The 26,637-nt window shown below is 44.5% G+C and overlaps 1 protein-coding gene across 1 annotated transcript in view; it reads right to left on the minus strand.

The window, feature by feature from the left end:
* Window positions 1–9,759: 9,759 nt before the first annotated feature.
* Window positions 9,760–26,637, minus strand: part of TDRP (testis development related protein) — a 615,149-nt gene continuing 598,271 nt past the window's right edge. The window contains exon 5 of the mRNA XM_069606081.1: window positions 9,760–12,298. Coding sequence (XP_069462182.1) covers window positions 11,953–12,298 — 346 coding nt within the window. The 3' untranslated portion in view covers window positions 9,760–11,952. The remainder of the gene's footprint in view (window positions 12,299–26,637) is intronic.

Genomic DNA, 26,637 nt, shown 5'->3' on the forward strand with positions numbered 1-26,637 from the left:
CCGTTGACGAATGTGTTTTGGCCGCTCTCTCCCCAGTCGACGAGTGCTTCATGGACGAATGTGTTTTGGCTGGTCACTCTCCCGTCGACGAGTGCTCCGTGGACGAGCGTTTCGTGGAGTGCTTCGTGGAAGAATGGTGGACGATAAATCCGATGACGAGGATATTGCCGTAGACTATGCCTTATGTGTAATCGTCCTCGATGAGGGTTTCGTCTACGGTGTGGCCGACGACGGGCCTTTATCTTTCACATCGCTCATGGACTGTTTCCCCGTCGACAAATGCCCCCCCCCCCCCCCCCCCCTGGCATTTTGCAAATTCCTCCTTACCTTTGGAGGTAGATTTTGCTGATGAATGTGACTTTTTCTGGCTCGAGGAGTCCAGTGGAGGTAGAAAGGGTATTAACTCCAGCTTCCTCTTACTTTTGGCAATGGGACAGGAACACCTTTCCACTGATGAGGATCTTCTATTCGAAGTTTGGAATGCTGGAGTGGACAGGAGCTGTTCTGACAGACTCTTTGTCCGAAGATTGATCCCTGGCTTCCAGATGTAAAAGAAATCTTCTGTGCCTGTCCTGAAGAGTCTTGTTGGAAAAAGTCTTGCAAATATCGCATTTCTGAATGTCATGTGGCAGTAAATACAATGTTCATTGGGGTCTTTCATCTAGACTAAGTTCTTCTTGCACCTCGTGCAGTCCCTGAACATTGAAGGCTTCTTAACAGCCTGAGATGCAGCCATTCTGAAGAGAAGGTTTACATGACGATTTTGGGTCAAAAACAAGATATATTTGTCTCAAAAACCACCTGAGACTAAAGCCCTTAAACAGGGGAACAAAGTGGAATATATTTTAAAAAATAATTCAAACAAAAGTAGAAGAAGAATTGAAGAGCTCAGAGAGCTTGAGGATTCCCTATGTCTGTTAGAATGCAGTGGAAAATCTGAAGATGGCTGCCAGGGGCAGAGCTTGAGCTCTGCCACCTCATTGGTTAGGGCTATAAAGGACCAAAAGGAGGTGGAGGGACTACACAATAGAATGGCTCATGGGCCATTATGGCCTATGTACATGCATGGCTATGTAGTAATGTGTGTATATTAGAAATTTTTTTTATCACCGAGGATTCCCAGTCTGACGACGGGGAATACTCAAGCATCTGAATCTATGAAATATCCAATGCTGGAGAATGTCGTAAACGTTTTATTGATCGCACTTTCTTGCACCAGCATTGTAGTCCCGCCCCAGTATACTAGCGATAGGCTGTCGAAAGCTCTCTGCCTTAGACAGTCTGGGCAGCAGCCTGCCCTTATCTCCTTCTACATACCGCCAGGCCCTAATAGGAATGGTGATGTGTAGGACTTCCCTATCAGTCAGAGCATGGAACTTCACCAGCATGTCACAGATTTGTCCCAATATAGATAGACCCTGTGTCCTACCATGCTCGTTCTCCAGTTCCCTTAGCCAGCTCTCGACCTAATTTAACTCCAGCCTAATATTTCTGAGAGCACCAGATGATGTGGACAGATGCACCCCTCTCATTCATACTTTGAATGTTTCCCATAATGTGGATCGCAACTGCACTGATCTAAGTAAAGTAAAGAACTTGGCTATGGGCCTCATTACGAGGTTGGCGGAATGGGTTTACTGGCACTGGTAATGGTGCCGGTAAACCCATTCCGCCCTATTACGAGGTTCCCTTGCGGGACCCGCTCAGAACGTCTGATCAGACCAGACGTCCTTTGCGGGTCCCACAAGGGGATCAGGGAGCTAATAACGGGCCCGTTATTAACGAGCCCGTTATTAGCTCCATCCCCATTCCCATTGAGCCCTATGGGGGCTCAAATGGGAATGGGGATTTTTTGAATGAGGAATTACCGGGTCCTCCAAGGTTGGAATGACCCGGTAATTCCTCATTCAAGGAACCCGGACCCGGACACGACTTTGGAGGCAGCCATGGCGCTAATAGCACCATGGCTACCTCCAAACTCGTAATGAGGCCCTATGTCTCTGTGCAATGTCTCAACAATATTTGAATCTTTCAACACAGCTGGGGCCATTCTCCAGAGAGAATGTGATCTAGAGCAGTTGACAAAACAACAATGACAGAACCACAGTGGAATGGTCAGACACTGTTCGAGGGTAAATGTTAGAATCCTGTACCATGGACAACTCGGGGGAGAATAACCAAAAATCTATGCGTGACCCAGAGTCATGAACTGACAAATAGGTGTATTCCCTCTCATATGGGTGCAACTCCCACCAAACATCAGCCAGGGGAAAATACAACAGCTGGTGCAGTGTCTGGGCTACCCTGGTCAGCACCAGAAAAGTACCAGATATTCTGCCAAACTGATTATAAAGGATCGTATTAAAATCCCTCCCCAGATTATCCATGCCCCATACGCAGTAGTCAGTGCATCAGATCTGTTGGTAGAACTCGGGGGTCATTGACATTTAGCCTGTATGTATTAACCAAAATGACCAGGCTGCCTGTCAGAGAGCTTAAGACTATAACGTACCGGCCCATCAGTTCCACACTGCTCCTGGAGACCTTGAATAACAAAGAGTGATGGATTATAGTGCGGACGCCCGCAACTGTTAGAAGTAATCTGTGTAAAACCATAAAGGGCCCCATCTGCACACAAATGTCTTGTGCACCCTCCCCAGGGCATGCGTTTCCTGAAGTTTAGGCCCGTGCCTTTCGACATACGAGAGACTCTTCCTTGCCTTAACAGGGTTATTCATTCAATGTACATTCCATGTTAGTAAATGAATCGGGAGACCTCCCCCGCCTGTCCCCATCACCTTCCATGTGCAAGTACTTACTAAAACACTCAATGACCCACATGCAGCCGCCCCTTGCATGACCGTCAAACATTTTAACTGTTGAACCCCTTCCAACTCCGCACACCCTCACCATTCACCCCAACTTGACAGCGCAGCCCAAGTAAATACTCATATGCAACATCAGGGAGCGCAGTGCGAACACCAACTGAAACTTGGAATATTAGAAATGGTCAGCACAGTGTCCAGTGAAGCACAGCAGAACATAACACGAGCTATAAAAATGAGTGACCAGATGCAGGCTGCACCGTTATAGATGTACAGATTTTCTATTTAGCATCGGAACCCTGGCCAACGGGGATAGGTATGGACCTCTCAATATATGCTGTGCTTCATCGGGAGTTTAAAAAAAAATTTTTTTTAAAAAAGCACCCTTCATCTGTGCTGTATGCGCATCTTGGCTGGGAACATCATGGCGTATTGCACCTGTCTGTCTCGTAGGAGGCATTTTACATATGCTCTCCTGGCTGCCTGGACCCCAGCGGAGAAGTTCGGGTAAATGTGTAGTCTTAGAGACTCGTAGTGAAGCGTTCCTTTCTCTCTCGGCAGCTTAAGGACCAGATCCTGGTTCCGATAGTTTGATAGCCTAGCAATTATCATATGTGGTGGTGTCACAGGCTTCGGGATCGGGCCAACGACCTGCACACCCTCTTGACCAAGAATTGTGCATTAAACTGCATCTAACCAAGGAGACTGCAACACGCCCTCAATGAACAGCTCCATAGGACCATGGACTGTCTTTTCAGGGATACCCACATTAGTGATGTTATTCTGGCAGGAACAAGGCTCTTGATCCTCACATTTTGAGCGTACCACCAGGAGCTACTTCTTGAAGGCCTGAAGATCCTGGCCATGCGCCCCCACCGTGTCCTCTAAGTAGCTGACACGCGTTTCCACCACAGTAATCCGGCCACTCAATTTATCCAGTTTAGTACGCAAGGGGTTGATGTTGGACAGTATATCAAGCTTGGAGTTTACCAATGAACACCCAGCCTGCATCATTGACATGTAAGGCTCCATACTGGGAGCGCAAGGGCCCCCCCATCAGTCTGACCTGTTATTGCATCGCTCGCCGTGGCATCTTTGTGCGGAGTACTTGCATAGGAGCCCATTGGGTCCTTCCTATTTTTCACATTCCTTTGGGTCATGCTTGCCAGGATCAGAAAAAAGAAGAGGGCACCGCAGCAGCACTGGAGGGCACAGCTTCACAATGTGTCTGTGAACCAATATGCCAGCACTAAGTCGTGCTAGCAATTCGCTGGGGGCCCACTTACTAGTGGTGGCCCAGTGTGCGTGTGCAGCCAGCAGCTCACAGGGGTGTGACTCCTGTAAGGAAAGAGGTAGCAGTCTCCACCACACCCCCCTGTGTAAGTGGACCCCACCGGGCAATAATGGCGCCGCCGCCCCCGGGAATGCTGCATTGCAAGTAGCGCACCCAGCAATCAGGATCTCTCTCCAAGCTGTGCCGTGCGTTCGAGGAGCCCATTCCAAGCTCTTCAATCAGAATGGATATGACGAGGTGCAAGCAAAATACCCGTCCCTAGCAGGAGCAGCAGCGGCACCAATCCGCTCCTCACCGCAGTCTCACCAGAAGCGGGAGCCCCCAAGCAAAGTCCCGGTGCTCCAGAAAAGATGGTGGCCGCCCCTGGATCACTGTGATTTGCGACGGATATCACAGCAATCACACCAAAGAGCAGAGTGCCGAGCGAGCCCACCTTACATAAGGAGCACAGTAGCTCCAGTTTGCATTCCCCTCCATCCAGCATTGGTCTTATGGCGACAATCTGCACCTCCATGCACCACTTCACCCGGGCTGACCAGGGCTCGCCGAGCTGATACAGGGTTTCCTGTGGCCGTCCACGCCGCCACAAAAACCGTGCCTCAGAGGGTCGTATCCTCTTGAAAAGCAGCCGGTTTCATGGCACCTTGAGGACTCAGGCGATTCCATCGCTTTAGTCTGCTGTGCCAGAATATTAGGATTTTATCTGATCAAGATATTGATAGATGCAGAGTGTTAGAGTCAGGCAGTCATTTTCGTTGCTGCTCAGCAGCGCCCCCAAGACAGAACATTTGTTAACATTGGCATTGCTGCAGTTCCTTGACTGAACAACCCTGTGATTTTTACTGTCACGTTTTGATCATTATTTGCATTGTTTAATTAAAAGTCTATTTCTCTAGAACCTTCATTGGACATTAATTTTATTGGGCCATCTTACTATTGCTGTTTTGGTGGCTACCCCACACCCCCTCCTGAAAGTATAGTCCGCCCATGACTCGCGTCACCAGAAAAGACAAAAGAGGTATACCCGTCAAGCTGTGTCTGTTTTACTGGGGTCACTGCTGGTTTTGTAGTAGTGAGGGGCTGTGTAGGCAGTTTAGTCACTTCTCATCCCTGGACTCCTGTAGAGTACACCGTTGGTACAAGGGCAGAAAGACCTACCAGAGCCATAACAAAGTTTACATGCTAAAATATACAGAAACGTGTTGGACATGACAGATTGCATGACATCATAAGTAATATATTTGCAACAAGCAAAAATACACCCCTCAATGAGGGGAGACAGCAAAAGGGTGAAAATGATCACTCCAAGAAAAGGGAGGGGCTGAGAGGTCTTCCCAGGTCCAACCGTATAGGTGTAAAGAAAGGAAACGTGAGGGGTAATTTGAGGACACACAGGTATGGGCAGAGCACGCAGGGGGGGTGCTTGCGCATATCAGCTTCATTAGAAATCTCTCAATATGAAAGCAGTCTCTTTTGAAGAAGCTTTTTGTGTTGAAACTACAATGCAGGCATGGCCAACCAGTTGAAATAGATGAAGAGCATGACACTGGAATGAATAGTGGATTTATTGATCTGAGGATGTCTGAGTCAGGAACCCGAAGGATGTTTCTTTTTGGTCTCACACACACATGCACAGTGGTACATATTTGCATACACAGTGACACACCTGGAGAGATTCAAAACATATAGGGGTTACCTGAAATATATCCCTGGTCTTTCAGGTAAAGATACAGAAAATAGAACAACGTGGACCAGTGAATTGAGGATGACAATATTCCCTTATTCTCTTATTTCTTCCATGAACTTTTTTTATTCCAAAATACAAAAATACAATATATTTAATCTGAATATATATACATACAATAATAGATGTACATTGGTTACCTGGCTCATAACCATTTATCCCATCATACATTCATACTCACACTTGCATACCAGAACTCTATCTTAACTTCTCATACGGGTGATCGCACCTACATCACCTTCTACAACAATTGATTACCACAATGTTTTTTTAATCCTTTCTTTAATACAGGTGTAATTGTCTATATATCAATATCACAAACAGTTCTATGGGTCGACATGTTTCGGTTGTCTAGGACAGGCACTACCAATCTTGCCCCTTTGTTGCTTCAACCTTCGTCAGGACACAAAGCGAAGTACTCATTATGTCTTGCTTCTAATAGGCTGGGGTGAGCCACACCACCTATAAAAATACACAACAATAAAACCTAATCTCATTTCTCCATTTGTCATCCTCATTTATTTATTCACTCTCATTGTGTCAGAGTAACTCTGCCAGTAGTCACGCACATCTCACTCACCTCCACTTATAGTTGTCAGAGGGGGTGCAGGGGGTGCAGATGTTGTAGACTAAATCCTTCACAGGCTCTCATGTATGGATATATTTATGTACCTAGGTCTGCAAAAACAAAGAAACCCGGGATTTATATGCCTGTTGGTTCCAGTTCAGAGTATCTCAACCTTGACCGCAAAAAAATGTACTTTTATTCTGGATACATAGGTTATATACTCGCACTCAATTGCACAGTGGGTAACAAGATCTCAGGTCCTGCTAGATTTCTTCTATGGGCTTGCAGTCTTATTCTCAGCATAAGGCGTATCCATTCGATTCACCTACATCGAGAAAAAACACTTTTTAGCTTGTATCAGGCAACCTACTCTGGTGTCCTTGTTCTCACGTTTTTCTTGTGCGAGGCATACGTTTAATTACAAACTCACCGATTCCATGGAGGGCATCTCCTCACTCTCTGTTCTCAAATTTCTTTATTATATCCGATGTTCATCTTTAATTCAAGATCAGTTTCACAGTGCCTCACTGATTCGTACATTCAATGTGCATCAAGGCTGCAAATCAGAATGTCCATCATCAATTTAATTGTTTTTCTGTTGTGGCTTATGTAACAATTCATACACCCTCTCAGCCCTCTTGATTTTGGCGTATATGATTCACCTAATGCTCTTAGTGTTGTTACACGATTGGCATTTTGTTTTTGTTTTTCATTTCTTTCCATAAACACTTGTCATACGGTATAGCATCTACATGGGCATTCCCCAGCTTCCTCATAGTTCAGCCGCTTGCGCAACATCTAATTACTTTGGACATTTTCGATCGAGTTTGTTAATTAGGGTTCTTTTATAAAAGAATGCCCCCCTTGGTGAATTCGCCCACTCGCTCGTGTTAAGACCACTTATCCATGTTACCTTAAATGTTCGCATACGTTTCTCCGCAGTGTCTACACCTTCGTATCAGCATTTCCTACGCGCATGCAGAGTTATGTGAACTTCTTACTTTTCAAAAACATTGCCCTTAGCATCGCGCTGTGCCCTACTTCGCCTGCGTACTTCAAATCTGTGCAACATCCAGACCTCATTAGATCGATATAATTTTGTTGTTCTTACCGTAACTCACTTGTCTCCACTCATGGAGTTCAGGCACAATCGCGGGCACATCCGTATCCGCCCCTCTCCTAGCCACTACTCTATGTAAATTCCATAAACATAGAAAGGGGACAGGAAAGGAGCCGTACTTAGTCGGAGTCCAATTCAAGCAAATATCTTATGCTCATGTCATGCCAGCTATCTAACACTAGGGCTGGTGGACCAAATATGGGATCAACCCCTGTGGCGAAAACAAACTCTGGTTCCTAGCCGAGTATTTCCCTTTCAGAATCATTCCGGGCTGACTAGTGTAAACCGTGGCCCATAGTTGGTGATCAATTCTTGAACTAAAGAGGGTCAGTGATTTACAGCCACCCCCTAGTTACTGCATAGCAGTTATGATTTTCATCATTTGTTGGACCGGACTTGTAGTGGGAATCATTCACCTGGAGATAGACACAAAAACATAAATAGTGAACACACATAAGGACACAGACAAGCATATTGATACAACTACAAAAATGTATGTTTTTACACCACCACAGCAGTGAAATCCACAGTCGACGGTGGGATTGTCAATCATGACAGTTCTTCACCCACCGGCAGTGATGCAAGCCTCCACCACAAACCGTGGCTATGATGACTGTCACTTCTTCCTAGTGATCAACCTCAGATTCCCCCGACCCCCTTTCACAGATGGCCGAGGGAAAGGCATAAACATGCATCTAAGGTTGTTGTTGGCGTTCTTTAGTGGAGACTTGCCTGAATTTTGGGTCTGGAATATCTACGGGGGGCGAGGGGGAGAACTCTGTCATGGAGATGGCTATTTCTTAACTGGAATGGCACAGAGAACTAAAGGGGGATTTGAGGCCCTCCTGAGAGGTCACCATCATCTTTTTTCAGTCCAGTTCCACAAGAGGAGCATGTTTGGTTTCAATAGAGGGGCTATCATATTGATGCCAAAGAAAAGGCAGGTTTACATACATACAATACCCAAACATCAACTTGTCAGGCACCACACAGTGGCACACTAACAGACAATTCAATGAAAGGCATATAGACATGCAAGGTTAAAGGAGCACACGAAGGTAGAGTGAGAGGCACACACACATGCACTGTGAGAAGTATTCTCTGACAGGGGCACACAGATTGGGCTACTACCCAGCACAACTTTGAGCATGATGCACAGAACAAGATTCCATCAATATAGCACATCAAGCAAAAGTAAAGTCTCGAAATGACACTATCATTTTTACATTAGGTTTTGAGCCACAGTCCAACTTAATGACCAATTATCAATCAAATAAATCTAATTGTGTGTCCTGTTAGCTTGGAGTAGATCAGTAAAATGAAACTTTCTTACCTGCAGGATTTTAAATACTCCAATACTCTTTGCATGGTTTCATCCCTCTCTGCCTGACTCAACTCAGATGCTGTTTTACCAAGTGGAAATTAAGCTAGTGCCCAACTTCCCCACCCCTGCAAGCTTCTTTGGAGAAATAAAAAAGCAGCATGTCGGAAACAAAATAAAATGCATGTGCAAGGTTGCAAATCCTAGTGATTTGAAAAATAGGCTGCTTTGGCAATGGGAAACCAACCTTATTTCCAGCACCTCTTGCTATGCCTCTTAAGGGAGTGCCTTACTCTGATCTTGTGGCACTGTAGCAATTAAATGTGCTATTCCTTCCATGTAGATCAATGTCAATTGATATGCTGAAGTCAAAAATACCCTCTTCTGGATCAATTTCAACAGTAACTCATTAAAGTTTATTTGGCAGGACCTCTCCTGGTGAGAACCTTTTGGAGTTGATATGCAAGTACCACTGTGACACAATGTTTCACCAATCAACCCTCATTTCAGTATCAAGGTTCAGCCTAACAGCCAATAGCTGTATGCCTGAGGTTTTGTCAAGTGGCGCTATATATGACCTTGCTTCAGTAGTGCACTTCTGGAGTCTGCAATGAGCACAAAAATGATTACGATTCAGTTAACCTTAATATTTTTGTGTCATTCCGTCTTTATAGGTTGTCAAATCAACCGTTACTTTTTATATACCTTAGGATACACCTACTTTTAATTCTGTAGTCTAAAAAAGTAGATTTGTTAGTAGTTGATGAAGTCTCAAATATCTCAAGGTAAGCATTCAAGACAAATCTTTACATACATCAGACACCTTGTAAGTCTTTTCAGTTTCAATAGTAAATGATAAAGTATAATCCAAAAGCTTGAAAATTAGATGTGGTTCAAACGTATCCTTTATTAAAACGAGAGTACACTAGGAGACACTTGAGAGCGGCCTCTTACTCAAAGGTATACTAGGTAAATGAACATTCTTTGTAACAAGCAACTGATTAGCCATATGAAGTATTGCACTTTATTAGTATCCAAGATCATGTAGACTAATTGTAAAGGCAACACCAATCATCATCGCTTCTTTTTCACTTTATCAAAACAAACATGTCCTACATTATGTAAAACATAGTCAAAGGAATAAATATGCATGACATTAAGTATCCTAACAGTACATAGCTTATGCATTTGGAAAGAAAAGAATACATTCACTTGTTACCATTTGACCTTTTCTTGCAAGTCCAACAAAATATAAATGAAGAACTCACTACAGAGTTGTTATTGTGCTAAAATGGTAACCTCATTATGCTTCGGAAACAAAATGAAGCAATAATGAACTACAGTGTTTAACCGTTTCCTGAATTAAGGTCCATTACAGGAGTCTATTTACATAGAGTCTTTAACCTGCAAAGGAATCTCCACATAGAACATCTGTGGTATAGTATTGAAATTTAAAACCCAAGTGAAGAGGCAGCAGGCACTGGGATTGAGTGACACATGCTTCCAACCTCCTTTACATTTCTTTAACTGGCAGAAAATGTATGCTGAGTTTAAGAAGCCGCTTTATTTTTTAAGGGGTAATCTAAAATGTTTCTAATTTCATTTTTAGCTGCGTTTCCTTTTGGATATGTACTGTATACCTTTGATTCGAAGTAGGTGGATTTGTTTTTCTAGCATTTTAGATTGAAATGTTGTATTGTTATTTAACAAAAGAAATATGTCACATAACCACAAACTACATCACCTTCTTCAGATCAGCACAACCAACCACTGCTTGTGAGGGCATTTCGGTCAAGGCCATATTGGTGATGTCAAGGTGAGGATAGACAACAGGCTTTCTCCAACAAACATATTATGGCGCAAAGTTCCAATATTGCAAGACAGATCTTTTTAAATCCGCTTTCTCCCTTCTGTGACTTTAAAAGCAGACATACCTAACAGTACACAGTACAATTCTAGCCAAAAACAAACATTTAAAAGAGAAATGTGCTAGGTAGCCTGTTCAAATATTTATTTAAAAAATTGAACACAACACTAACCAACATATTAGCAGCACAAAATGTGTGCTCTATTTTTTTCAGAACACATTCCTATTTTTTTAATAAAATAGATCACTGCCACAACTGATTGCAGCCAAACAGAAGGAAGAAAACTATGTTTTTACCACACAGGCACCCAGTTTCATCACTTTTCTTAAACTTTCGAGCATAAAACTAAGAAAATGAAGAATGACAACATTTTCATTCTGAATGATATCCCTGCATGATCAAGCCTCCCTGGCTGCATTAAAGTAGTTTTGTAAAAATGAAGCTGAATCTTAAGCTTATCTTACAACTGAATATAATACACATTTTCGCAAGCTAACAGAGGGAGCAGATGCCGAATCGTAATGCCAAACTGTTTTCAACCAATTCTGATTATAAACAAGTAGTGTGGACTAACATTTATGATTAGTAGAGCTAAAGAAACCAGTTACTTTCACACTTGGGAAAAACATATGTACAAGGCCATCTATCCAGGTTTAGTTGTCATCCTCCTTTTCAACAATTCAAGGTTTCAATAGGTTTCTACAAATAGAAAAAATCCACCTTTGAAATTAATTTCAAAACAACATGAAAGTTAACTTATCAATAAATTAAGCTGTGCATCACAAATACATTATCTGGGTGAAAATACAGGCACTTAACAGTATAATGTGCAAGGTGTAAACCTTTACTGGTCACAGTATGTCACAGTATAAGGCAGTTTAATGTACAACCAGTGTATACATTCACTAAGGAATTACAGTTTTTGGTAATACAAATTATCAAACATTGTACAAAATATTGAATTCGAAATATAGGCACACCATAGGCTCCTTACTTTTCTTTTTAAATGTATTGCAGAGGAAAGTTTACTATATGTACTATATATTCTGTACAGAAAAACAGAATAAAAGTGCAAACATTTCGTATCTCTATAGGTATTTTTAAGAATTTCGATAAAAACAAGTACACAAGTAGAATACTGAGCTGAATTGATTTGGTTCAATACAAAGTGTTAATCGCAAGACCCTGTTTTTCTTTTTTATATTGCTACTGTCACTCAAGCTCTTCCCAGCTCTCGGTAAGATTACCTTTGCTTCGCCTCCTTATACTAACAAGCTTTCCAGCTGATTTGATACTCCATTTGGAGCTATTTGCAGAGCTAGTCAGGTTTGTGTACTTTGTGGAGCCTTTGGTCTCATCTTCCCAACCGGACCAGGAAGCAGGGTCATCCAAGGAATTTTCAGCCTCACAGGGCGAGTCTTCAACCGTGATCTGTGGGGGCGCCCAGCCTTCAATCTCATCTGGCTTCTTGGCTTGAATGTTTGGCTTTATCGACAAAGTGTCCCAGAATCCAGTTTTCTTTTCGGTCTTCACTTCTTCTTTGGACTTCAAGTTGGCGCTAAAGATCAAGAAACACACGTCAAGTGAATTTTGGTTTCCAGGTAGTATGACAGACAACCTATTTTGCTTAACACAGAGTTGCATTCTGTAGCATTACATTTATTTATTTTTTATCCACTTTATTTGTTGTTTTAAAATGAACATACAAAGAACAGAACAGCAACACAACCTCAATATCGTAACATTACATCTAGATTGTAAAATTCACAACTCCACCAATAACCATAGAATACTATTCTTAAATTCATGAAATTGAGAAACTAATAGCAATCACAAAGCACTATTTTACAACCAATTTATAGATCTTTGACGTACAACAATCAAGACAACATTGATAGGCACAACAAACGACTCCATATATCCATTAATCTATCCCCCTAATTAATGTAAACAGACAATGATACACATGGTACATGACTTAACTGTACAATTCATTAAAAGGCTCCCAAATTCGAGAATAATAACCCCCTCTTCCTTGTTTTAACAGCATAACTTTTTCATAGTTTGATAAGGTTTGAACATCCAACAACCATTCATCCACATTTGGTTTCTTTCTGGACTTCCAGACTCATAGTATTTGCTTTGCTGCCATTACCAAAACTATTAATCCAGTCCGTTCTTACTCTGGCCTCATCTGCCCTTCCTCTGATAACATTTTTTAATAGAAAGTACGTGGAAGATGCTCCTCCACCACAATGTCCAGTCTATCTAGTACGTCAGACCAAAAGCTAGATATTCTTGAGCATACCCACAGCATATGCATTAAAGTACCCCGCCAGACCCACAACCCCAACAGGTATCAGCTTCCAAAAGTCCCAACCTGGCCATCCTAGATGGTGTCCAATATAATCTGCAAAGGATCCTTTGCCTAATGTATCTTAGCCCCAGATCCATTCTTGCTTGAACCCCTATGTGAAGCAGGTATTCCCATTCCTCGATAGGAATATCTATGTCAAGATCCTCCATCCAAGCCTGGCGAAGCTTATCCCATGCCTCCACTTCTGATCTTTCCATTGGCATTAGCTTCATGTATGTGGACACAGCACACGGGGTAGAGAGAACGGTCTCACACCCTGAGGGTCTCTCTTTCATAACTTCATTCAACATTCCTATCCTTTCTATCAAAAGAGCTTTAAAAGTCCTGTAACGTTCACGTTCCCTACCCACAATCCCAAAGGATACTCTCAATTGATCGAAGGGAATCATGTGATCATTTTGCCACACATCACGAATTTTAAGTATGCCCTTACTGATCCAACTTTTCCAGCATAAAGTTTTATTCACCATATGCAGCCCCATATTATGCCACAAAGATGCGTCATAATGTATCCCGATATTGTCCCCTCTATTTTTCATAAAACTTTGTAATGCCTCTCTAGTTGGACACATAGTAGGTAGTGTCACTTCTGAATGTGGCATTTTTGACAGAGTACATATCACTCGGAGCATAAGGTGAAAATTGAGCATTTTCAATATATGCCAATTGGGAACATAATTGTTTACTTCAGAGAAATGAGAATTTGTTTTTTTTAGGACAAACCCAGTGCAGTAATTCATCAGGTTTGGGTAACCAAATTCCCTTCTTTCACAGAACGTGTCAAAATACATTTAGGCACTTTTGGCCTGTTATCTTCCCCCCAGAGGAATCCCTGAAAGACCTTATCAATAGAACAGATGACTTACATTTATTAACAAAAAGAATAAGACAACGGGTTAGTTCTTGGAAAAGGTAGATGCCAATATTGCTAATAGTCCTTGTCAAACCAAAAAAACAACTGTGTTAGTTCACTTTGGAGAGAAGTGAACATGGCATACTGTTTTTGGGCAGGATGCACAAGTAGGCAACAATAATGCATGTAAATTATGTCCCAGGGTGACGAATATTGGCATAATATTGCATTGGTATTTGATCCTGGTGATAGTGTCTGGGTAAAGAAAGAAAAGGAGGGAAACTGATTGCATTCTTGCTTTATTTGTGTCCCACTGCCTACCAAACACTAGAGCACATAACAGCAAGTGAGGCTTCACTATAAACAATGCATTTGATGGCTGCCTAGCTCTTCTTCAATGCTACACAAACAAAATATGTTTTGATCAATGTCAAGACGCGTCGAGGTCCCTCAGATTGTTTTGTTTCTGACATGAGGTAGAATGAAGTGTATCGCGAGTACAGATTTAATAAAGCAGATGAAAAGCGATAAGGCCAGCAAGACGTCTATGCACCTTCTACTCCAAGAGGGGAGGCGAATGTGAATCTAAGCGATACAATCATCAGAAGAACAAGTTACTTACGCCTGGTAACTTTCTTTTGACTGGATGTTCCTCCCACGTATTCCTCATCTTTGATATTTCGATATCCAGCTTCAGGTGCTTCAGAAAAGATTTTCGGCATAAGGCACTGTGCGTCGATGCAGTCGACTCGATGTCCCTCGAGGACCTCCGTATCGAGGATGATGTCATCAAAGGCATACATTGCACGCTCAGCACCTGTTGGCTTCAGTTCTGTTTTTCTTGCAGTAGAAACTACCCACATAACCACGGGTTTGACTGTACTATACTTTGAAGGAGCGAAAGCTGTAATAGCATGGGAAATTCTGCTGTGGAGTGGGCTTGGAGGGCGATGAGGAATATCTGGGAGGAACATCCAATCGAAAGAACGTTACCAGGGGTAAGTAACTTGTTCTTAGAATAGATTGTGTCCTCCCACGTATTCCTCATCTTTGATAGACTCCCAAAGCAGTGTTTGAGTTGCGGGAGGGAGTAAGAATTTAGTTTTCACTGGTTTTCATGATACGAAGGTTCAAGCTTCCATCCTGACCGAAGACAGACTCAAAGCAGTAATGTTTTGTGAACGTGTGAATAGTCGACCATGTAACTGCCTCACAAATATTTTTGATTGGTACACCACTTTGCAGGGCTGTAGAGGTAGCCATGCCCCTGGTGGAATGGGCCCTTGTCCTTCCGGAGGGTCCTTGCCCGCTAGTCTGTAGCATTCTGAAATTGACAGAATGATCCAGAGTGATCCACCTGGATAAGGTCCGTTTTGTCACAACCTGACCCAGTTTGTGATCTGTATAGCCTATAAAAAGCTGATTGTCATTACGAAGTTTCAATACAAAGTTTGGATAGCTTAGACATGTAAAAGCTCAGTGCTCTGTGTGGATCCAATCTATGTAATTCCTCCTCCTCTTTGCCAGGATGATATGGAGGATAGAAAGTGGGCAATACAATGTTCTGCCCTACATGAAAATCAGAAATGATTTTGGGTATAAATGAAGGCTTAACCCTCAGAACAACCCTATCCTTGTGGAGGATGGTAAAATAGCGCCTGCATTCACCACGGTGGAACCACTCTGGCAGCATATCCACGATCAAGGTCTGCACTATAAACCCCACCCGTGTACCCCAAAGGTGAAAAGCGCAAACCAGATATCCTGCCACACATCAAATGGGGGGGCCTGAACATGCGCTCAGGTAATCTTCAAATCTCCCATAAGCCAACGACTTGTGTTACCTCAAAATTTGGCGACACCCCACTCCTCTAGCTGCACACTACTGAACCGTTCCCAGGTGCTACGTGGAAGCTACCACACAACGCAAAAAGGGACCAAGTCAATACTAAAAACGACCCCAACCCAACTCCCAAGAAACACGTGACCGAACACGGACCCGGCGAAGCCCCGGTTCCAGTATAGAGGACCATAATCAAAGCAGACAAACAGAGGGTTGGGCCCTCGACCTCGGGGCGTGTGCCCTCCTCTGCAGACCATCGAAAAGTGTGCCGGAAGACTCCAATCCGGCACCCCAAAGACAAGGAAGTACAAGCCTGACTCTGTGTTAAGCAATTTGTGGAAAGTCAGAACTCCTGCTTAAGTGATCCTGGAATCACTCTGAAGCCATCGGCTAGATTTAGCTCCCACACCAAGTAACCACAGCACAGCTCCGATTGAGAGTACGCTACCCCACAAGCGACTCCGCAGTACAAAAGGCCATCCTATCATTTAACAGTACCTTTACTCCGGAAAGATTACAATTCCGGGCACACGAGCTGAAGCAGACAAGTATCTACGTACATATAAGGTTCAACTCGGGTCCTCTACATTAAAGGCGCGTCCATCTGGGAGTACCCCACATCCTGTGACTGGTGCCCTTTACACCCCGCTGACCAGCCCCAGATTGGTGTTTGGGGTCACCATCATACCCAATCACACGGAAATCCACTAGAAAACCTAATCGGACTGAGCCATCGCCTAACAGAGACCCACGAAAACAAGTGTTTGGAGGCCCACACAGAGTTTAAACGGGGAGGGAACCTGATGCCCGGGACTAAAGGGAAACCCCCCACACAAGAGCCAAAACACCGGCGAAAAACCAAACTCGTCTACTAGAAAACTGCTGGAACACAACACAACAAAGTGCCCCCCCAAGCACCTCCGGACCAGGGAGAATCAACGACACCTAACAATTCTGACATGGCTATAAATAAGGAAGAACTACTTGACTGCCTTAGGGGCATGGAATCCAGGATAACAAACACGCTCCAGACCCAACTGGTAACCATGAAAGAAGAGCTGAAGACGTCCCTGAAAGAGGAACGACAAAAGATAGACTAACTCGGGGGCAGAGTGGACACACTCTAAAATGGACTCTCACATATGGCAGAAGAAGCAAAGCAATACAATAGCCTACTAGACTAAGTCGCCAGAGCTACAAATAACCTAGAGATTCAAACCGAAGATTTGGAAAATCTCTCACAAAGATCCAACATCCGGGTCAAGGGCCTCTCAGAAACGATCCAGGATAAAGACCTATGGGACACCATGCAACACTGCTTCAGCAGCATCCTGAATGACGCCCCCGCCCCAGAGCGATTCGAATTTGACAGAATCCATCGAGTCGGCCCCAAAAGGAATGAACCAGGAGTGAGCCCTAGAGATGTTCTTATCGCTATGACCTCTTATAGTCTGAAAGAGGACATCTTGAGAGCCGCACATACCCACAAAGAACTAACAATCAATGGTGGACGAATCCAACTGTACCAAGACCTAGCGTTGATCACCCTACATAAGAGGAAGCTTATGCAACCAATCACGAAAGCACTACAAGCTGAACAAATCGCATACATATGGACATTCCCCTTTGGACTAGCCTTCCCCTGGAAAGGGAAACAGAAGGATCAGTACATGCGAGGAAGGCCTGTCACGAAACTAGCCCACAAAATAGCGCACCCAGCAACCAAAACAACCAATGGGAATGGTCATCCGAAAGAAAAAGAAGATCCAACAGAGAAAGTAAACTGGCAGGCCCCTTCAAATATCATGAACGAAACACCCTGAAGAAGACACTAAATAAGGAAGCGACTGGAAGAGACACAGAGGAAACACCTGACCACGGCAGGTGGGCCACTTCAAACTAACCCAAAACAAGACACACTAAGAGACAGAAGCAACAAACATATCCCGTACAAAAATGGCAGAGACACTGATCGTCTTGCGAAATGTACAAGGGCTGAACTCCCCTGGGAAACGACGAGCGATTCTCAACAGGCTCGAGAAGTTGCCTGCAAAGGTAGCTATCCTGCAAGAAACCCACCTCTTGAAAACGGATGAAAAAAGAATGTGTAACAAGGCATTCCCACAACAATACTTCGCTACAAGCGGCTCGAAAACAAAAGGGGTCGCAATACTGTTGGCTAAGGGATTGAACTTCCGAAAACAACAGATAATTAGTGATACTGAAGGGAGATACCTGGGAATCAAAGGAACTATCAAAGGGAAGACCTACACGATCCTGACGATATATGCTCCTAACGACAAACAAGACCGTTCCATCACAGATCTCCTACTGAAAATAGGGAGCTGGTGTGAAGGCCAGACAATCATAGGAGGGGACTTCAACTGCATAATGGACCCTAGCCTCGACAAAACCCTGCCCCCTACAGCAGCCGACCAGAGAAACAGACAGGCGTTGGGAAAGTTCTTCAGAGAGCTAGAAGTAATCGAGACCTGGCGCTTCTTCCAGGGATACAAGAGAGAATACACTCACTATTCTGCAGTACACAGAGGATACTCCAGAATAGACATGATCCTGGTTTCAGCAACTCTAATCCCCAAAGTGACTAAGGTGGAAATAGGAACACAATACATTACAGACCACGCCCCAGTACTAGTTAGCCTGGAAATAGACGGAGGGGAAAAACAAACAACGCCAGCCATGGAGACTCAACGACCTGATCCTGCGCGACCTAGCGCTTAGAGCACACATGGAAGAAACTACAAACAACTATTTTAAAGAGAACGACAACGGCGAGGTTGACTGGAAAACAATCTGGGATGCCGGGAAAGCTGTAATCCGAGGAGAATTCATGGCCCAGGCAGCGATATACTGTAGGGAACGGGCGATACTAACCCATAGGATGGAACTAGCCCTAAAAAGATGCAGAGAAAAACCACAAGTCCCGACAAACGCAGAAATCCTGGCGAGAATTAAAGAAGGTTCGTGCCCAACTAGAAGGTCACACAGCGGACGCGGTAGCATGGATGTTGCTTAACACTAAGCAATCATACTACGTCCACGGAGGCAAGGCAAATAAATTCCTAGCGGCCAAATTAAACAAACAAAAATCCCGTAACTATATAGCTGCCCTAAGAAACGAAAAAGGAAATATGAACACAAAAGAGGAAGAGAAACTGGAAATAATGGTCCGGTTCCATGAAGAACTACTACAAGGAACAAACCTAAATGAGACAGACCAAAAATTCTATCTACTGGCTACCCATCTACCCCAAATCTCAGACAAGGACTCAGAAATACTGGGGAGGCCATTCACAGCTCAAGAAATCAATGAAGGCATCTCTTCATTACCAAGGAACAAGACCCCAGGCCCAGACGGCTTCGGAAATGTGTACTACAAAACGTTCCGAACACAACTACTGGGACCCCTCACCCAACTTTTCAACACAATCAGAGACACTGGATCGATCTCCCCAGACATGGCAAGATCATCAACAATCCTTGTGCTGAAACCAAACAAGGACCCCGCCGAATGTTCAAGTTACCGCCCGATAGCACTCCTAAACACTGATGCAAAGCTATACACAAAGATACTAGCGAATAGGCTATCGCAGATCCTCCCAGATATCATCCACGAAGATCAAGCAGGGTTTGTTAGGGGACGCCACACCCAAGATAACGTTAAAAGAGCCATAAATGTAATCGAATGGGGGAGACGTACCAATCAGAAATTTGCAATAGTGGCCCTAGACACTTCACGCGCTTTTGACAGCTTGGACTGGGAATACCTTCGGATGATCCTGGAGAAATTCGGATACGGGACACAATTCAGCAGGATAATCCTGGCAAATTTTCAACGCCCATCTACATCATTCCGGATAAACACCTGCGACTCAAAACAAGTGGAGATACGGAGGGGTACGCGCCAGGGCTGCCCCCTATCCCCACTAATACTCGCAATGGCTATGGAGCCACTAGCAGCGCGGTACAGAGGAGACCCCGATATAAAAGGAGTGCAAATCAAGGAGACCCCGCAGAAAATAGCATTATACGCTGACGATGTGATGCTCTATATGGGAAGACACTAAGAATACACTACCGAGAGCCGTTGAGACACTGGAAGAATTTGCCACCATATCTGGTTTCACAATCAACTACAATAAATCAAAGGCACTAAACATAACGGAGGACGCAAATACAATAAACTGCATGAAGAAGAGATTCCCCCTGAGATGGGAGGAAAACACTCTAGAATACCTAGGAGTTCACCTGGCTAGGAAATTTGAGGACTTATATAAATCAAACATCCTCCCCTCTTTGGAAACAACTAAAGCCGGACCTGTTGAGATGGGATAACCAGGAACTATCATGGTTCACAAGAATAGCAGCGGTAAAGATGACCCTTCTCCCCGCCTAATATATGTGACCAGTTCAATACCCGCAGAGATCCCACCACAGATAATCAAAGAACTTCAAAACGCGGTATTTAGATTCATATGGCCGAAAAAGAGACCCAGAATACAGAGACGCATACTGACCCGTCCCCCACTCCTGGGAGGCCTGGGGGTTCCAGACTTGGGCAGATACATCATGGCAGCGCACTTGGCCCCCATACTACAGTGGGCTAACCGAGCCGACACCAAAGGATGGAGAGCCATGGAACAAGCATCCACACAGATCCCGATAACAGCGCTCCTAGCATTGAACCCCAAGGTCCGCGAAACAGAAGGAAAACTACTAGGAGCTACTAAAACAGCCCTAATTAACTGGGACAGAGCCATGCAAATGAAAAAGATCAAACGAGGGCTGGGCCCACTATCCCCAATAGCACATAACATCGATTTCACCCCAGGCTTGAAGAAGAATTTCTGGGTAGGATGGAAAGGCGCAGACACTCTAACATTACAGGACATGTACCAAAACGGGGACCCAATCCCCTTCTTAGAATGCAAAATGAAATTCGGTCTGGGGGAAAATGAAAGGTTCAGATACATGCAAGTACGACACTGGATCTCCCACCCGTCAGTGAAAAGAGCAGGTACAAGAACAGGCTTGGAACTAACAATGCAAGAGGGGAAAACAGGGAGAGGGATATCTAGAATTTACAGACTGCTCGATGGAGCACAACCAACGGACAACCTAAGATATAAAGAGAATTGGGAAAAAGATGTAGGAGAGCCGATAAGGGATAGAGAGTGGGAACATATATGGACAAGAGCTCATAGATCCTCCAAATGTACAGCAATTAAAGAAGCTGCATATAAATTATGCTACAGATGGTACATGTCCCCCCACAGATTCCACAAAATAAACTCAGAATATCCCCCAAACTGTTGGAGACAATGTGGAGGGAGAGGTGATCTACTCCACATGTGGTGGACATGCCCCAAGGCGATTACCTATTGGAAGGAGATACTAGGACACATCAAAGACATTACTGGCAGAGAACTACCACTATCACCTAAAGTGATCCTGCTGGGAGCGGAGGCAGAGGGTATATACGCGGCATCGGGGCATATATCCACTCTAATAACACACTTACTATCAGCGGCACGAATGACATTGGCACAAAGGTGGAAAACGCTAGAGGGCCCAACGACACCATGGTGGTCGGTGAAAATATGGGGAGTAATGGCAATGGAGAAGGTAACTGCCATAAGAACAGAGATTTACCAGAGATACTTGTCCATATGGTCCCCCTTTAGAGGCTTTGTCGGAGACAGGGAAGCCCACTTCTATAAACCACGGACCCTCAGAAATATATCGATCATCTAACAACCCAGAACAGAGAAAGAATCAGCACGACGAGAAAAGGGAACAAGGCGTAAAGTAAAGGGGGGAGGGAGTTAACTGTGTTACACTCAAGAACCTATGTATGAAAGAAATGAACACTGCAGAGACTCTAGCCTACTGGGTCCCCCTTACGAAACTTTGTCGAAGAAAGAGAAGCCTATTCCCTCAAACCTAGGGTGGTGGAATAATAATCTATAGTTTAAAAATTGGAGGCAACTTATACAACAACGGGTGAAATTAACCCTGAATGAAAATTTGGTTTTATGCATTGTGTTAAAGTATAACGACTATATGTTGTAATTGATTATGCCTCTATCGAAAAATAAAAATGGTTAAAAAAAAAAAAACAGCGCCTACAATTCACTCACTCTACAGGCTGAGATTAATGCTACACATTGGTGAATTGGTGAGTCCCTTTAGAAATTGTGTCACCAGTGAGATTTTGAAATATGACCATTCTTCTGACTAGCGCTTAAAGATGTATAGTGCCGCCAAATAGCCCTTAGTCGTTCCAAGCTGGAGCCCCAGATTGGCTAAGGATAGTAGAAAAGATAACACTTCTAGTGTTTTGCATAGAAATGGGTCTACATTCTTGTCTTTGCACCAGTTGCAGAATTTGGCAACGGTACAAGGACTTTGTAGCTGGCAAAATCTCCATTACGTTATCCAGGAGGTCCCAATCCTTGTATCTCAGCCTTTCACAAACCATGCATGAAGGCTGAGTGTCAACCTCTTGATGGAGAACCCGCCTTTCTTAGTGGAAAACGTATTGCAGGGCACATGGACATTAACAGAAGGTCTGGGTACCACGTCCTCCTGGCCCAATCCGAGGCAATTAGGATCATGTGTTTCCCAAACTTTCTCAAACTTCTGATCAGGTCAGGAATGACGGGGACTGGAGGAAACACGTACAGGTGTGTAAACTCCCAGTCCACTACAAACGCGTCCCCTTGAGCTCCTCTTTGAGGAAATTCCCTCGAGCAGTACAGTTGGCACTTCTGGTTGACACTGGTTGCGAACAGATCCACTTGAGGGGTTCCCCAAAGAGTGAAGATCTCTTGAAGGACTTCCTGAGCTAGTTCCCACTCATGGGAGACTGCTCTGCCTGCTCAGAGCATCCGCCACCATGTTCTCTTCTCTGGCTAGGTGAACTGCTGATTGAGATTCCTTCTTGAATTGCCCAGTACCAGAGCTGCATTGTTATCTCCGGCCAGGGTTGCCAAAAGGGTTCTCCCTTCGGAATATTGTCCTTACAGGTCCACCACAGGAGATCCTGTGCGACCCTGCATGGAACCTGAAGTAGGTCTGACATGTTTCCAGAGTTGGGCCCATTGGAGGGATCTCATTCTCAGGTGAGCCTCTGGCACCAGAAAAATGCAGGATGCCATGAGGCCGAGCAATCTCAAAAAATGGAAGGCCGGGAGACGATGGGCACTTTGAAATTTGGAGACCATCTGTAGAAGGTCTTGAGCCCTAACCTCAGGTGGCGAGCTCTTTCCCAAGGATGCATCCAGTACAGCTCTGATGAACTGGAGCTTTTGAGAATGTGTCATATGGGACTTCTTGTAATTGAGGGAGAAGCCCAGTCTGTGAAGAGAGCGGGAGGTAACGTTGAGATACAGGACTTGTTCGGAGAACGCTCCCTGATCAGCCAATCGTCCAGGTAAGGGTAGACATGAATCCCCCCTCTCCTGAGACTCGCTGCCATCACCGCCATTAGTTTGGTGAAAACCCTTGGGCGAAGGTTAGCACGAATGGCAGAACTCGAAACTGATGAGCACCGCCAACGGCAAACCTCAGGTATTTTCAGTGCTTGAGATGGATTGGCACATGAAAATAAGCATCCAGAAGGTCCAATGACATCAATCCTGCAGTTGGAGGGCCTGAAGGATCTGAGAGAGTGTAACCATCTTGAACTTGTCCTTCCTGAAGAACTTGTTCAAATATCTGAAGTCCAAGATGGATCTCAATCCACTGTATCTCTTGGGTATTAGGAAATATGGAGAGTACCATCCCTTGATCCTCTCCTCTACAGGCACTGGTTCTATAAAACCTTTCTCTAGCAGGGTAAATATTTCCTGCACAAGGAGCGGATCTGGAACCCTCAAAAAGTGGCTCCTGGGTGGATAGTTCCGAGGTCTCTGAATGAAAGGAAGGCAGTAACCCGTGGGTTATGGTTTCCAATGCCCAATCATCCAAAGTAATGTCTCGTCATTCTTTCAGATGCTGAGACAGTCTGCCTCCCATTGGTGTATTGTGAATCAAGACCTCAGAGAGGTTTTGAGGTGGCTGATGCAGTGGCTCCCTCGTCCACCACAAGAGAATCTTCTTTGGCCTCTTTGATCTGCCATTCCTCTCGTTCGTTCTTCCAACTGAGTAGTAGTGAAAAGATCTACCCCTACAAGGCTGTCCACTGGGGCGAAAAAAAGGCAAAAAAAAGGCTGAGGCTGCCCAATAGCGCCACCTAAGGATATGGCTGCCGCTTTCGAGGTCTGCAACCTTAAGGCTTTCGTCAGCCTTGTTGCCAAAAAGGTGAGACCCGTCAAAAGCATGTTGAGGAATCTGGATTGCACATCGGCACAAATCCAGACTTCCTCAACCACACAAATCTGCATATTACGGTGCTTGTTGCCATGGCTCTGCTGATGCGGTCAGCAGAATCCAGACCCGATTGAAAAGACTCACATTTGGCTTCCTTGCCGTCCCCAACAATAGTCAAGAACCAGTCTCTTTCCTCCCCCCTCGGGAATGTGCTCTGCTGCCATGGAATTACAGTCCCATCAAGTGAATGAGAATTTTGCAAGGGCACATGTGGAGTTGGCTGATGTAAGAGCGATGCTCCCTGCAGAAAATACTTTTCTTGCCCATTTATCTACTCTCTTGTCATCCCTATCTGGAGGGATAGTTGGATAAGCTGCCTGCTTGTAAGTTACAGTAGCTGCCTGTACCACCAGACTTTCTGGAGTGGGGTGTTGAGAGGTAGTCCGGGTCACTACTGGAAGCGCTGTATTTTTTGGTCAGGTTTTTGTTCACTGCAGCATTAGTCTCTGGCGTCTCCCAATTTGCCGCCACCCTTTTTTGGATAGAGATATGAAATGGTAAAATAGGATCCATTTGCGGACCCATTTTAAGGATGCCTGTCAGAAAATCCTGTTCAAAGGTGAAGGTAGTCCTAACTCCACCCCATATAGTCTAGTTGTCTATATGAAGCATCTGCGTGCTCACCAGCTTCAGGTCTACCAAAATCCAGCTCAGGTGAGGTGTCCACCCCACTAGCCGTTTGTAAATCACAAAGATCTTTCAATCTAGACTCTTCCGAAATAAAGCTGCTCTCAGGCACATTTGGTGTACCAAATTGAGGACCAAAAGGCGCATCATTGTCTGATGGCTGATTTTCCTCATAAATTGAGGTGAGGGATTTGAAATAATCTTTCCTTGGTAAAGGAATATAGGTCTTGTCCGGGATAGGCATTGAAGGCTTAAAGGATAGTTCCGGGACTTTTTTTTTATTGTCCCTACGGTTCGGCCATGTGTTTTTAAGCATAAATCGGTAGATCGTAGAAAACTCTCCTATGGACTTTTCGTCCATTAACGCACTCGAAATCAGCCTCCATTTTGTGATAATCCTATCATTTCCCCCCATCGACCTGGCTCACCTGCGTTTGCGGCACTAAATCATATCCCCCGCCCCTGAAACAGACTTTATCAAAACATTCATATTCCCCGCCTCTATCCGTGACGTGACTGTGCTGCGTAGGCAAACGCGCCCAGGCGTCTTCTACGCGACTCCACACAGAACCCGGAAACCAACACAGATCAGCTCACAACACAGCGCGCCACAATTCGGAATATGAAACTGTACTTTTAAATCAAACCGCAAGATTGTAAATTTGGTAAAGTACATTTATTGGACATCAAATGTTTAGAGAATATTGAGCGATTTGCATTTTTCTTTGCTCTCGATCCAAAATAGTTCTTCTTGAGGCAAGCGATGTTCGTGTGCAGTACACAGGGTGTTGGTTTACGATAAAATAAGCTCTTCGGTCGCACTGATAATCGCATGGCTGTTCCAACAACGAGGCACTAGGCCACCACAACGGTATGTATGTTGCATCTAGCCGTTAGTACCGCGTAAGGGCATACTTGTACTTGGCGATCGTCCCATAAAATGGTCAGGGTGGTAACGTTGTTCACGCGGAGAAGCAACTGGCGGTTGAAAAAGCCGTCCGCCGGTGTCTGGTACTCGTGACACAGACAATAATGAAGGATGTACCTGTTTTAAAAACATAAAAAATGAAATTAGTCTCACCATCAGATCTTTATTAAAATTATTCATTTCATAGCTAGGACAGCGCTACTGGGTATTATACGTCATTTCCAGTAACCCACCCCCTCTCCTCCGCCTTTTTCAGAGCCGCCTGAGCGCCAGTGGACCACTTCGTCACTGATATGATATAATATGGCATTTGCAACGCGCCTATACACAAGTGTTTGAAGGCGTGGCGAGGCAGGGAGGGGGGGACAAGGAGAAGACAGACAACGATCCTACTAGGCCAGGTGTCATTCAGATCGCGCAAGTGCAGGGGTAGGGGGAAGGTAAAAGTGCAAGGGGAAGGGGAGGGGGGAAGTGGAGTACAAGGTAAGTAGCATAAAATAATAAATACATAGGGCCAGCTGGTGGCAAGTGCAAGGTAAGTGCAGAACAAGTGCTGGGAAGGGGGGGCTGTAGGATACTGAGACAGTCCCCCAGTGCAGGGGTTGACAGGGAGGCAGTGCAGGTGGAGAGTGGAAGGGCCCAGGACCGAGGTCGCAAACAGTGGACCAGTTGTAGCAGCGTAGAGGGAGAGAGAAAGCAGAAGTAAAGAGGAAGGTTTTGAGGTGCTTCCCTAAAAGGAGATGGTTCTCCTCAAGATAGTGCGCGGTACAAAACAATATGCCACATAGAACGAACAAGTACAACTTAACCCGTCTTTAAAGCTACTGTATAGTAATTAAATTGTGGTATAAACTCATCTAAAGAGTTACTTACAT

The sequence above is a fragment of the Ambystoma mexicanum genome, chromosome 4p (genome assembly GCF_040938575.1).
Source record: "Ambystoma mexicanum isolate Mex_15411 chromosome 4p, UKY_AmexF1_1, whole genome shotgun sequence".
NCBI lineage: Eukaryota > Metazoa > Chordata > Amphibia > Caudata > Ambystomatidae > Ambystoma > Ambystoma mexicanum.